The sequence below is a fragment of the Chenopodium album genome, chromosome 14 (assembly GCF_948465745.1).
Source record: "Chenopodium album chromosome 14, dcCheAlbu1.1, whole genome shotgun sequence".
NCBI lineage: Eukaryota > Viridiplantae > Streptophyta > Magnoliopsida > Caryophyllales > Amaranthaceae > Chenopodium > Chenopodium album.
Genome location: NC_137847.1, coordinates 35347847 through 35362532, shown reverse-complemented (window position 1 = coordinate 35362532; position 14686 = coordinate 35347847). Strand labels below are relative to the sequence as shown.

Sequence of the window (14686 nt, the reverse complement as noted above, 5' to 3'; positions counted from 1 at the left end):
TTGTACTTTTGTTGGCCAAAACCGATTACTTGGGCGTGTATTAAAGAATTATATTAGGCTATGGATGTTGAACTTGTATAATATAAGATGATTTTACATTGATGCCTTGATGGCTTGAGATTTATAATTCTGTATGAGTTGGTTTGGAGCTAAAATGTATTGAATCAAATAGCTATAGTGCTATACTAGGAGAGAGAAGGCAACAAATCAGAACAAAATTTGCACCTCATGCCACACAAATATACAATTGCAGTAGACTATACATGTTCATCAGCACCAATTAGTAAGCAAAAATAATTAACAAATGACATTGCTTATCTCAACCTAATCATAATGCATCTGCCGCTGTTTGAAAGTCAGTAATCTGATATCAAGAAGCTCCTGACGAGTCATCTGTTCCTTTCCAAACTTTGTAGGTATTTCACCCCCGATAAAATGAATATATATATATATATATGCACAGTAATGAGTGATCTGTTAAGGTGGTTAGCAAAGAATGTCGCTGGCGTAGGTTGGCTTTATCCTTTTCCCAACGAAGTAAAAAAGGTCAGGTATTTTGGGGGGGATCTGTGCCTTCCAATAACAAATTTGGTTGAGCACTAGAGATTTCTCATCCTCCAAGAGATTTCTGTCTATATCCATACTTCATCCTCTCAAAAAGTTTCTCCTTAATTTTCCGTTTCTTATCCATTTTTATCCTGTATCTTTGCCCCCTTTCTCTTTCATATATACCTTGCCAATGCACCTCCCCTGTCAGAGGCCACAACCAGGCTTCGCGTTGCAGGTCACCATCATCCGCAGCTTCTGCAAGGTCTTCGTCCATGATTTTCAAGAGTGTGAAGTTGAAGTATTTAACCCACATGAATCCCTTTCGTTGGTCTACTGGGTGCTGCTCTTCAAGCAGACCTGTATGTGGATTGACATATACCATCCTCCGTGCACTATGATAAGCCCAGACATTGACTAGAAGCTCCAAAATCCGGCAGTAACAATGCTTTTTCTGCAAGAGGAAATAAGCAATTTATAAAACAAATGTTATCTTTTCAGTTATACATAGGTCATAGGGATGGGCGCATCAATTTAGCAAAAAAAAAAAAAATACCTCAACTTCTGAAACTCCCAGTGGACATTGAGTTATTTTACTACTGTCACTATGTATGGCATCAAGAGAATCAACAAACATCCTGTGAGAAGGTAGCAATTTACAACAACACAGTCATTTTTTCTATATCATGGGTGACATCTTCAAGAGTTCTAAGTAAAATTTGAAACATCAAGCAAGAGTAAACGGAAAAGGTGAGTCCTTTCTTTACAGTTACCTGGTAAACATCATAAATTCCAGAAACGAAGGAGTTGGCATGACCCAGCTGTGCAAGGCAGACCAGTGGTCAGAATCCTCAGGCATTGGGGGAAGGGCATCAACATTTGAAGGCAAGCCATACATATGCCGAAAAGCATTTTCAAATGCTGTTCTGAGAGTGAAGTTTAGCAAAAAATTGTCAAGTTATAAACAATAAACTTATGTTAGAAATAATTAAAGTTTTAAACTATATGAAGCCATAAAGGATTTGGAACTAGCAAATTGTATTATCATATGCACTCAGTGTATAGCTCTATTAACATAATCAATTGAATCTATCAATTTAGCACAGGCACAATATAAGATATGATGAGAAGCCCCTAAAGGGCAAAAAGAGAACACAACACAATAAAGAAGAGAATTTCACTTGAAAGAAGACATGTTCAAGAAAACAATATTGGTAACATCTAGTACAGAGGATTAACATTACCAACTAGCAAATAAAGTGGTAATTTAGGAAGTAAAGTTCCCCAAAACTTAAGAAAGACAAGTACTTATATTTCGAGTTAATATAAAAGTTGGGTACTAAAGTATGGTAAAAGTTGCAGTTTGGGTACTGAACTTTGGGATGTTGCAAATTGGGTACTAAAGTTTGGATTGCCTGTAAGTTTACCTATGAAAACTGGTTACCAGCAATTACCAAATTTAAAGGCAAAATAAAATATCTGCATATTTTGGGGGAAAACAACAGTGTCAAATAAAATACTTGTACATGTCTTATCAACACCATCTCTTCTCCAAACCTCTTCATCGCCGGAATCTCGTCGGAGATCACCTGGTATGACAAAGGAGCTGGCGGGAAAAATGCAAATTTAGCAACGATCGATGACCTCGTTTCCCCCAATTTTTCTTCTCTCTCATCAGAATTTCTCTGCAACTTCCCTTCTTCTCCGAAAAACAAAAATTCGAGCTAATATAAGAAGGCCTAGGCTACCCAGATAAAATTCCATCACAAATCGATAGCCCAACAACAAACAATTGAGCTGAAAATTGAAGACCCAAAAAATAAAAGTTCAAACCCAAATTAAAATCAATAACCCAGAAAAATTAAAGTTTGTATATGTATAAAGATGACCCTTTAGAGTTTGTTAAAGGACAGAAGTCGTCATCATCTTTTGAGAGGAGAGAGAAAGAGAGGGTATTTGTGAATTCTGATGACGGCGCGGCGACAATGGGTGTGAAGTAAGGTAAGGTGAGAAGGTGTTTATTTTTGTTTTTGGTTTTTTTTTTTTTGGATCCAAATGAAGAGGTACATCCAGAAAACAAAGGAAAAAACAAAACAAATGTGTGATTTTAATTGAAATTAAACGTAAGAAAAGAAGATTGGGTAAAATTTAGAAACAAAGCAGTTTACTCCGAGCATATTATTGATGGATTACATGGTTGCAAAAAGAAGGGTTTTTGTAAATTGTTAAATTTATGGGACACCTCTTTTTACTCAATCATAGTGTAAAAAAAAATTCAGTTTTTTTTATTTATATGATATGAGGAATATTAAGGTTTTAATTTTATTATATTTCGTTGAGAAGAACAAGAAAAGTATTTTGGCTTTTTTTAAAAAAAATAAAATACATGGTAACCTGGTAGTGCAGGTAATAAGCCGGAAAAATATGCCGGAAAAAGCCAACTCAGGCAGGTCATAGTACCCAAATTGCTAAGGTTGAAAGTTCGGTACCCAATTTGCAATAAAGCTCAAAGTTTAGCACCCAACTCTTATATTAACTCCTTATATTTCATATGTCTAACCATCAGTTCTTGACTTTTTATATTTGATGCATTAGGAAGCAAAACTGAATGATTTACTCCCTTCGTCCCCAATTAATTGTCTCAATTCAACCAAATATCTTACCACTAAATAGAAATCTCATTTCACCTTAATATATTAGTTAATTCACTTTTAATCAATCAAACCCCACTATCTTGTTTTTTATATTCACCTTTAATCATCCAAACCCCGCTTTCTCAGTTTTTTTTCACCTTTTTAAAAACGCGTGCAAAAGGCAAATGTGAATTTTATTTTAGGACAGGGAGTGATGTATTTGCAGATAACAACTTCGAACCAAAAACATTTTTTTTTTTTTTTTTTTTTTTACATGTGCTAAGAAACAAGCCCTTCCATTGAAAAAGGAGAGACTGGTGGTGGTACTGGCAACAACTAACCTAATTTGATATTCTCTAACGAATTTCAAGCATTGTCCCATGAAACAGCAAGGTCCTTATTTTTGCACCAACTTCTTTACCCTGTGTATCTAAATTATGCTGTTGGGGTTAATGTTTTTATTTATTTATTTAAACAGCAGATAGGTGTAAAGTTGTTTGAAGATAATTGATATAATGCACACCAAAAAGAACTAGAGTACATTTTAATATAAAGACAAAACTCGTGAAAATATTCATTTCGTAAAAGCCTACTTATGAAGAAAGTAGAATATCCTTGAAATCACAGTCAAATCAGCCATCAACAATATTGTGAAAATATGGAGTACTACAAGACATCATATATATATATATATATATATATATATATATATATATATATATAAACAATCAGATCCATTACCTGCAGTATCCTCCATTTAAGACATCACATACTGACCAAAAGGAAGTCAAGCTATTGCTTTCTGAAAGATCCATGTCCAATCTTGTCCAGAAGTATATAGCTTCTCCTTTAGTTTGATGCTGTATTGTATCTTCAAGAACCTTTTCTGCTTTTAATGACAGTGAAACCTGTTTTGCCACCACAAAATCAAACCTACAGTCTGATCTCAAATAGGAATATAAAAATGAGCAGCACGGCCTAGCATACCAGTGTTACAGCCAATATCATATGGATTTATTAAGGCTTGTATTCTTGTAAAAACCTAACCGAAGTTGCAAGATTAAGACCCAGGAAAAAAAAATCGTGCAAAGTTTACCTCTCTACCCGAAGCTTTCCATGACTGAAACCCAACCCACGGTCTCTTGTGAATATCATCCACTTTATGTGCAATAGAAAACATACCCCCCATTTCACAGAGAAGATCCCGATAGTGGGGGTCGTTTAAGATGGGAAGCCTATAAGCTGCATCCACATCATCTGAGCTTAACCTCCGTGTTCTTCTAGACTGCAAGTTGGAAAACAGAAAAAGATGAGTAAAACAGTTTTTTTTTTTTTTTTTTTTTTTTTTTTTTTTTTTTTTTTTTTTTTTTTTTTTTTTTTTTGAGGAAAGATGAGTACGACAGATTAATCAATAAGTTCTGGACTGAACAAAGGTAATGTCAAATAATAAAAATCCTCCAAAGAGAATTTTAATGCATTACAACAAGCGAACCCACAACTTAAATTTCATTATTAGCATGGCTAACAGTTGGGCTTTACAGTTTCATTGAACACACAATCTACAAATTAAAGCTAGAATTTCATCAGTTTCCTAAATTAACATGTAAAATTTTCACAAAAAAAAAAAAAAAAAAAAAAAAAAAAAAAAAAAAGAAAAAAAAAAAAAAAAATCAAATGATCTTCACAGTAAATGGTGGTAATAGAACTTACAAGACTTAAACCACGATACAGGGAACCATGATGCAAAAGTGGCCAAGCCCCAGCACCATTATAAACTTCATAAATGCACATTAGACGACCTGTTCTTTGTAGCTCTCCATCATCCCTTTCATTTGCTTCAAACCTGAGTTTCTCAGATTTACGAGCATTTCGGTATATCTCATCCCAAATACCAGGGTCCTTCTCCATTCTTTCGTCAATCTGTGCACCAGAAATTTATGACACTCATAAGTTCCTGTGAAAAGTCCATAGGACAAAGTAAAGAAGAAATGGAGGAGGAAAAAAAAGTAATGCCTGATCCATTTCTCGCCTCTCATACTCTTCAAAGCTTGCAATTTGTTCAACACCATCCAAATCTTCATTGCTCACAAGATCCCTTTCTATGACATCACTGTTCTCCACCGATATATTTTTCAAGTTCGCAAAACTATTAAAATCTTCCTCAAGCTTTTGAACAATGCTAGATCCTTCTACTATATTGCCTTCCTCGTCATTACTTATCATGTTGCCAACTGTCTGCTCCATCACTTCACTAAAGGAATTCCATTCCCATGAATCCTGTCGAATCTGAGATATCGGAGAAGGAAGCAATGAATCTGAAGGAAAATGAAGCACATCCTCCATAAGCTTTGCATGGCCGATTATGGATTCAAAAGCTAATAAATTCCTAGCAAGAAGCTTCCCGGAAGAGCCAACTGCACCAGCAAATTCAGAGAGTTTCCCTTCACTTGATATTAAATGCGAGAAGATTCTCAGCAAATCATCTGGTTCGTGTTTAGAGAAAATCATTCCATGGACACCATCAACAACCTGCATTTTCCAAAATGATTTTATGACAGACAAACTCAAAAGTTAGTTACTCAATTTTCATAATAAACTTATTTGGATGTAAATAAAAACTCACGTATTTGCTTATGACTGGAAGATCAGGTACAACTACAGGAATCCCAAAAGACATCGATCTAATTAGTAACGATGGGAAGGCTTCTTCTTCTTGTGATGATCCATATAGAACTATGTCAGCCATCAATAAAGCTCCATTCACATCATGGTCCAGGCTATAGTGCCTCATGGAACCTGGACTAAGTTGTAGGTGAGCAGCAACACCCTAAATCAAATAAAAGAAACAGCATTGCAATATTAGAATGCAAGAAAGAATACAATAAATGACAAAAGAAGATGATTGCTACTAAAAAGTCATATTATTAGGTTCAGCGAGCAGCAAGTCTGTGCCCTATTAGTTATTATGACTGACATTATAAACATAAACAAGTACCAGGGAGTTATGAGATAGCTACTTCCTTTATTACATATGCTTGACAAAAGGATTAGTTTGATCAATAATTTGATTCTTCAATAGTAATGTTACATTATAGATTAAGGAAACCCTATACTAGACAAGTAACCAAGAAAAACACATGCTTAATGTTCAAGGCTTCAAAACGAACGGACTAGGAAAAAGGCTATATAACTCGATGTAAATGATATTTTCAAATAATTTTTCTAGGCCAGAAGTTTTCCTAAAGGAGTCTTTTGACTAAATTTGGATTATTATGGGAAATGGCATTTATGAGGCTATATTATGTATCTTGGTATGTTTTACTTTCTGTATTAACTGATATTCAGTCAAACAAAGTCTTAAAAATGGCAATTTTAAAAATAAAAATATAATAAATTCTAATTAGTGTACATATCTTGGCACTGTAGTACTTTTGCAATATAAATATAAGATTTAGATTCAAGTGTTTCAATAAGTTTTATGGACAATAACTTCATGCGATTTTCTCCTCAAAATCAATCTCCATTCAACTCAGTGAGTTTAATTATGCCTTGCATGTCTTCGCAAGTCAACCATATCAAACTATCCTCATAACTGAGTGGCTTTTAGTAGTACTGGGGGACTTTAAATCTCATTTCTTGGTGAGAAAATTCAACTCATACATTTAGAAAGCAATAGCACTTAAGAGTACAAAATAGCGATGGATATTTACCTCTAAAGCATCATTAGATCCATTACTCGTGTTTCCACATAAAAAAATAAATTTAAAGGATCCAGCAGAATCCATCCCCTTGGCATACTTAGCAAGAAGGGGTCCAATAGTATGCATTGCAACAGCATAATCCCAAGATAGTTCATTGTAGAAGAAGGAACTTCCAAGAACCACAACCAGCACATCATCTACATCATAATCATTTTTCTTCCGCAAATCATTTCTGGAGTGGGTTTTAAGGTAGCTTTCAGCAGCCCACACATCTTTTGGTGATCCAGGAATCACAAAGAAGTTTCCACCGTCAAGGGCACTATATAATAACTGTACACAATGATATAAACTGAGGATAGCAAAGCAAAATCTTATCCAAACAAAATGTACTTCATAAATAAATGAAATTGAAAAAGCTAGAGAATTTTAGGAGTTTGATATAAACCATAAGTCAAATTAATTACCGGCAAGGAAAAATCATGGAAGACAACAACATCAGCTCTGCCAAGTGCATGTCTCCAATGGGAAATAAGATGGTCCCAACCCATTTTGTTATAATGTAGAAGGCTCTTTGCAAGCTTGTCCTCTTGAATAATCCATATAAGTGGCACAGAACAAAATGGCTCCTGCATGAGGCTGCACAAATATAAAACTCACTGACCAGAACATCTGTATCTAATGGACAATATAAAGGTTGAACAATCAACTGACATTAATCCACACAATCACGGTAAATTCTATGAGGTCCTTGCAACTAAAAAATTATACCATACCTCAGTAGCACCAAGTTCAATTACAGAAAAACTAAATGCAGTGTAAAAAAAATTATATATCTTCAATATAAAACGAGCAAGAGAAAGGTAGAAGGTACCTTGATATTATTTCTTTTGCCTCGAGAGAGTCTGCAATGACACCTTCAAAACTGTATAAATAAAAGAACAAATTATACGGAGTATCAAATTAACTACTACAGACAGCCAACTGATTGATGTAAGTGATTAATAGTGCAAATACTTCTCTTACTACAATCATCCAATAAAGTGCAATAGATTAATGAGCAAACATACAGGGACCAATCAAAATGGTCATATCTTTCAAGATTTAGAATTGTCATTTGACCTCCTATTTCTTCCCACATTGTTCGTGCTTCACCATCCTTCAGAGCATATAACTGCCAATAAACAACACAATTGCGCATGAGGGTCCTAGTCTAAATTGATTACAATTTATTAACAAGAAAACAGACAGTCTCTAATGCAGAGTTCAAACAGATTTCATTAGAGGAGCAATAAAACCTGAAAAGATGAATATGAAGAAGAGCCACCATAGCTTTCCTATGATGAAAATAGCTTCTTTTCTTTCCCCACAACACTCTTCCCCCCCCCCCCCCCCCCCCCCCCGCCCCTCCTCCCACCCCAGCTCTCTTTTTTTTCCCCAGGCTCCTATACTGACTAAATGGAAGGATGGAAAACTAGAGAGACAAGTTTTATTTTAGTGAAACTAACATATTGCTAATTTTCATAATACCAGAACTCAATGCAAGACAAGACAATGAAAATTGTTTTTCAATTAATATAACCCAATGACCTATTTTAGAAATAAACAGTCACACCCATGATACAGAAGGAAAAACAATGATGAATAATTCAAAAGAATACCTTCAGTGTGTAGCCAATGTGTCGTAAATTCTTCATCACAGTGAATAGCATTAATGACTCAGAATTTTTCTTCAAGTTACCTAAAATCTGACACAATATGAAATACTTAAAAAAAAAAAAACATATAAATATATAAATAATCTCAGGGGAAAGAGGAGTAGAAAGGAGGGAGTACTGTCATATGTTGTCATATCTTTTATAGGACTTTTACCACATCAAACATAAGGGTTATTACAGGTTAGAAGAATTTTACAGAAGCTTACAACATTGAGCTATAATAACCCGTCTTTTGCTTTCTGTAGTTGGCTTACATGTCTCTTTACATTGTTTTCCCTTACAGAAGGAGAGGATAGTAGACAGTAGTGATAGAATTCATTTGCTATTTAAATTAAATATCAACTATAAGCACTCTACCAGCTAAAATAGACCAAAAGCTGTTTGCCTAGACCATTAAATCCACATTAAAGGTTTTAAACCCTTTTCTTTTTTGATATAAAACAAAAATTTTCAGCATATTTTTTCAGCATAAGGGATCTAAGCATCTAACAATAAATAGAATTTCATACATATTGGACTGAGTTTGTAGTCAAATTGAGCAATGTTTGTCTAACCATTCCCACTGTTTATATCTCCTACACAATATGTTACTCGGACTCTCATACTCATGACCAAGTGTCAGACATGACTATTTCATTAAAAAATAATCCATATTTTTTATTGAGAAGATGTCAAGTTTCCATACCCATGCTGGAGTGTCAAGGATTTGACACAAATACTTCAGATGAAATGAAGAGTCCGAGTAAACATAGCCTACACATCGAGAACGGCTTAGGAGAAATAGGAAGATTCAAACTGCAGCATCATAAATGTGTCATTGATGAACCCAATTAAGGTTTGCCAACCAATAGAGAACTATTCGCTGATTAAATGAAATAAATTGTCATAGACTCACAGCCAATAATTTGACAAGTTAGCAATTAAACAGGTTATTTGTATACTTGCAGACTCTAATAATTGTATTTTTGGTTACTGTATTCTCAAAGTACTAAGGAACTGTTTGTTTAAGGGTATTCAACAAAGGGAAAGGAAATCAACTGCCATAATTCCCTTTGTTATTGTTTGTTAGACCAATTCAATGATTCCCTTTACCCCTCCTTTTATTCCCCTACTTTCTTTTACCATGATTCCCCCCCCCCCAAAGGAATCATCCTAACCCCCAAACTCTTCTTGAACCAACCAAATTAACAACCAATTCGACCATCTAAGAAACACCACACCACCACCAGCTATTGCTGGAATCATTCTAACAGAACCGAAACTTCCTTAAACACCACCGGAATTGCCAAACCAACCACCAGAATCACCTGAACAACCGCCAATATCGCCCGACCAACCACCGAAAGCGCTCCATCATTTGCAAAACCACCCCAACTCACCCACCATAATTAACCCACCACCTTCGAAAACCCTCAATCCACCACGAAAGCACCTCCAAAATCACCAAATACCACCAAAAATCTACCTTACCCACCGAAACCACCCTCCCATATCAAAATCGTACCCAACCCACCATAAAAGTATAAAACCACCCTTCCACGGTTCCACCACCACCCAGCCCTCCCAAATTCACCCAAACTACCTAAAAAAACCCTAACCTGGCCAATATCCGCTCTAATAACAACAAAACAACTCTAACCATATGAAATGTGCTCCACTTACTCTAAAACTAGCCCCAAACATCAAGAAAAAACCAAAAAAAAAAAAAAAAAAAAAAAAAAAAAAAGAGTAGAACTAAGAGAAACAAGAGAGAGAAAGCATGTGTTGGCAGCGATAGAGGGGAGTGCTGTTGGCCGTCAATAGAGGGGGAAGGGTGTCGACGGTAGTGAGTGGCGGCAACACTGAAGGTAAGGGAATGACAATGATGGTGGTGATGGTCAATAGTGGTGGATTGTTGGTTGTTGATGGAAGGGTAGTCTAGATTCCCTTTCCTTATTTCTAAAACAAACACCTTAAGATAAATAAGAGAGTTGCTTTCCTTTGCCCTACTTTCCCTTTCTTAATGTGTTTCCCTTTCCCCTTGACAAACCAAACGCCCCTTGACAACTTTGAACTTAGGAGTCCTTATCAAAGTAATATAAACAATGCACCAGTGAGCCATAATAAGAAAGAAAGTGAATTACAGCTATGCAAAGCTAGCTACACCTATAAGCACTTGCTCAGGTAAAGATCTTAAAGACTTAAACCATAATAAGGAGGAGAATTACAGCGATTGGAGCCCATACAATAGCCTGGCCTTAGGCTAGAAAATTAATAGACCGACTAAGAGTTCCTCCTTCAACTATAATCAGAAATCAGAAAGGAAATGAAATACAATGATTGGAGCCCATACAAGTTGACACTTGACATAGCAATATAGCATAGTTCTAGAAGGCAATATGATACTCCAGATACTTAAGACACTCAAAGCTAAAGAGCTTAAGTTTGTCTACTGAAACATTCAATTTGTTAATCAAACATTGAGTTGTAATTCTCACAAAATCGTAATGCTTTCTCCACAATTCCACAATTCATGCAATTAAATTGATAATCTCTCACGCAAACTTCTCTCTTTTTCCTAAAAAATCAAATTGCAACACTACATAATTTATCTTCCCATATACCCTTTCGATCTATCATTACAGTCTAAATAATCAAATCCCAATCAATCACCAAGAACATCAATAGTACAAAAGATTAACTTTGTTCTTTCTCTAAATTCTCTCATCTATTTGGCAAGAATCTCATCTCTTTTAATTCATTTCTTCTTATCATTTTAAAACCATACTGGACGGATCAGCTGACAATGCCAATGCATGACTATGAAATGGTAGTTCGCACTCCAAAATGAAAACATCAATCAAGAAAAAAAAAACGTGACACTTTGAATTAAACTGGGTTAGCAATACGAAGCCTAAGCATAAGGATTAGATATATGTTTCGTAAACCCATACTTGATACTCCCTCCGTCTCTAAATGTTGCTCGGATGGCGAATGTAACAACTTTTAGACGGAGGGAGTAATAACTTGCAATTTCGTCACAAAATCACGTATCCGATCATTATTATTAATGTTTAGTTAATACTTATTAGCTCGCTAAAGACTACTCTATCAATCAATTTATTAAGAATGATGAAATATTATTCTACAATTATATTATTTTATCACAACTTAAAAATAATATAATACAAAATTAGAAGAACAACTTACAAGAGCAAGCTTAGGAGGTCTAACGCCATTCCTAGGCAACTTCCTAAGCAGATCAAGGCGACCTTCGTCACGAAACCTTGCCGAAGCGACGAACCTCAAACCAGTCCCAAGCCTCAACCCGCGCGTCGACGCATCACCGCCATCACCGCCTTGCCTAAACACAGAAGTTATAGAACTCTGCAACACCATTGAAGCGAACGCAAATCCAAACACAGCAAGCAAAATTACACAATAAATCAACGAATTTCCTTTCAATTGAAACGATTTCCGACGCGAACGAAACCGGTGACCGGCGCTTGAAAATTGACGATCAGATAATTTAGAAGCGTCGGAATTATGCGGAAGAGGATGAGCGCGTTTGAAGAGAGATCGATCGTGATTGGAACGAAACCCTAGATCGCCATTGTCGTCCGAAGCGAGTTCTGCCAAACTCAGTGAGTTGCGGCCCATCACTCGACGAGTGAGAGAGAAAAAGAAAATCGTGAAGTGAGTTTTGAGTGAGTGTGTGAGTGGAGTGATGAAATTAGGAAATGTGATTGGAGTAACTAACTATCATAAGTCATGATCAAAAGCATCTAATTTTATTTAATTGATTTTATTTAATTGGATTTTAATTGATTTTTTTAATTAAGGGTTTGAGTTTATTTTAATTTTTTGGCTATTAAAAGAAGGGGAAAAAGTGGGAGGTTTGGTGTATGATTACGTAATTTTGGGGTATAATGGAAGAATTGAGTTAAGAGACAAATTTTCCATGTGATCATGATGGGTGTGTTTTTAATTAGGGTAGCTTAATGCGGCGGACTGTGCTCCGAACGTCATTGTCGATGTCGTTATATGATGATCTTTAAGGTTTAAGGTTATGGTAGAGGAGATTACGCGTTTATATTATATCCGTAAAGAGTATTTGTGACGGTTAAGTTATTATGTACTGGTATTTAGAGTCATCTTTAATAAATCAATAGTTAAGTTGATGCCTTTGTAATTTTTGCTTGCTTCGTCATATTTTTTCACATAGTAAGAGCGAGCAAAGTCATCACTCTCCAAGGCAATGGTACCGATGAGATCTTGGCCTATTGGTTAAAATTTAGGACATGTGTACAATAGGCTCTAGCGTTCAATTTCCCCTTCCTCCATTTGTACTTTGTAATGTCTTTATGGCTCATGCGTATCAAAAAAAAAAAAAAAAAAAAAAAAAAAAAAAAAAACTGGTCACCAAATGTTTAATTACGACAGAGTATCTATTCCAATTGGTTGCCCTTAAACCTGGCAAAAGTTGACACGACAATACGACATGAACCAGACACGATAAAACCGGGTTAGTGTCTAGGGATTATGACACGTTTAATTAAACAAGTCGACATGACACGTTTAATTAGTCAAGTTGGTTTGGTGTTGAAATTCTAAACATGAAATCAACACAATTTAACCCGCCTAAGAAAGAAAACCAACAATTTATGAAAATGAGCCTAACATTTTTTGTAACACTACAACACGACACGAACCGAACATGAAAAAAGTGGGTTAGTGTCAAAGGTTTCAAACCCGTTTAAATAAATTGGTCAACACTACACATTTATTAAATGAGTCAAGCTAATGTTGAGGTTTCCCAACCTGTTTAATGTAGGTACACCACGTATACGATCATGACATAACATGACACATTTGTCTGTTGTAGTTGCCCTTAGAAATTGATATTGGCACTCTTATTATTGATGTTGGCACATTTCCATGTGAGGAAACATAGAAAACAGTGCTTTCAACAATGGGTGTTGCAGAATCATTTTTCGTTGTCCTATAATTTGGAAAAATGATTTTGACACGCCATTTATTTTTTTTAACCAATAACATTGCAACATGTGTTATTACCCTATTTAATGGTTTTTTAGTTAAGTGCTAGTCAAATTCAATTTTATGAAAATTGTTAAGTGGTAGGCAAACTCAATTTTTTAAATTGGTACGTAGTGTTAAATTTTTTTTTTTTTTTTTTTTTTTTTTTTGTAGTGTTAAAAACCATTTTCGAGTTTTTTTTTTTTTTTTTTGTGGTGTTAAAAATAAAAATATCTATATTATTATTATTATTACTCCATGTATTTTCATATGTTTGTCCCATTTAGTATCTACACAGTTTACGATATAATATTGTAATAAAAATAAATGTATAAAAAAATTCAAAAAAATGCATATTCGGAAGCTAAAGGCGAATTTAATATGATATCATAAAATAATGTTTTGAAGTATTAAAAATGTTTAAAAAATTATATTTCATTTTCATTAGAGTCGCTCAAGATATCAAATGGGACAAATAAAAAATGGAATGGATATAATTTATGTCATCGGAGTAGATACTAGTTTAATACTTCATTCATTTTTCAATTATTGATGTACCCTTGCAAAGTTATTAAAATCAAGATTCTACTTTGAATCGGAAGGGGCTCTTAGAATCGAATCGTAAAATCGAATTGCAGAATCGTAAGATTCTCCTGACATGCATAATCAAGACGTCATATCCAAATTTAATTAAATATATTTAAATTATGAGTTTGAAACTTAATTAATAATAGAAAATAATTGTTTACCCATTAAGCAACCAATAATTGACAATATATATTTATAAATAACTATGTAGGCATGCTTTAATATTGTAAGGATTTCGCTAGTTAAGAGAAATATGTAAAATCGGGTAGAATCGTAAATCAAATCGTATGACTTACATGAATCGTAAAATCGTAAGATTCTAAGATTTAAATCGGGATTTTAATAACAAATGCCTTAACTCCATAGAGAGTTTCACACAAACCAATAACAACAATGAGTGAGAGTGGAATAATTTCGCACATAAAATTATTCTAAAATGTGAATGGATACATCTATTGTTCTCAAAAAGATAAAAGATGCATCAATT

General features: G+C 34.7%; 1 protein-coding gene across 4 annotated transcripts; it reads right to left on the bottom strand.

The window, feature by feature from the left end:
- Positions 1-205: 205 nt before the first annotated feature.
- On the bottom strand, positions 206-12300 carry LOC145580207 (uncharacterized). Of its 4 annotated transcripts, none has more exons than XM_081637612.1 (15): positions 11785-11923; positions 9281-9348; positions 8539-8625; positions 7948-8051; positions 7752-7802; positions 7345-7516; positions 6890-7210; positions 5803-6006; positions 5193-5708; positions 4890-5099; positions 4276-4464; positions 3921-4087; positions 1320-1472; positions 1103-1184; positions 206-1000 (listed from the first exon to the last, which is right to left on the bottom strand). In XM_081637612.1, exons 3-15 carry the CDS (start codon positions 8587-8589, stop codon positions 611-613), a joined length of 2610 nt encoding a protein of 869 aa, XP_081493738.1. In that variant the 5' UTR covers positions 8590-8625; positions 9281-9348; positions 11785-11923; the 3' UTR covers positions 206-610. The 4 variants fall into 4 exon arrangements, with proteins under 4 accessions (XP_081493738.1, XP_081493737.1, XP_081493736.1 ...); XM_081637611.1 differs by having other exon boundaries at positions 8539-8618; XM_081637610.1 differs by lacking the exon at positions 9281-9348 and having other exon boundaries at positions 11785-12300.
- Positions 12301-14686: the final 2386 nt, after the last annotated feature.

Excerpts from the sequence above, each read along its gene's own strand:
- LOC145580207 (XM_081637610.1), bottom strand. The coding sequence starts at position 12,234 with ATGGGCCGCAACTCACTGAGTTTGGCAGAACTCGCTTCGGACGACAAT. Across the intron at positions 6,007-6,889 it reads GATCTAATGATGCTTTAGAG|GGTGTTGCTGCTCACCTACA; the intron begins GTAAATATCCAT and ends TATTTGATTTAG. Across the intron at positions 1,001-1,102 it reads TGGGAGTTTCAGAAGTTGAG|AAAAAGCATTGTTACTGCCG; the intron begins GTATTTTTTTTT and ends TTCCTCTTGCAG.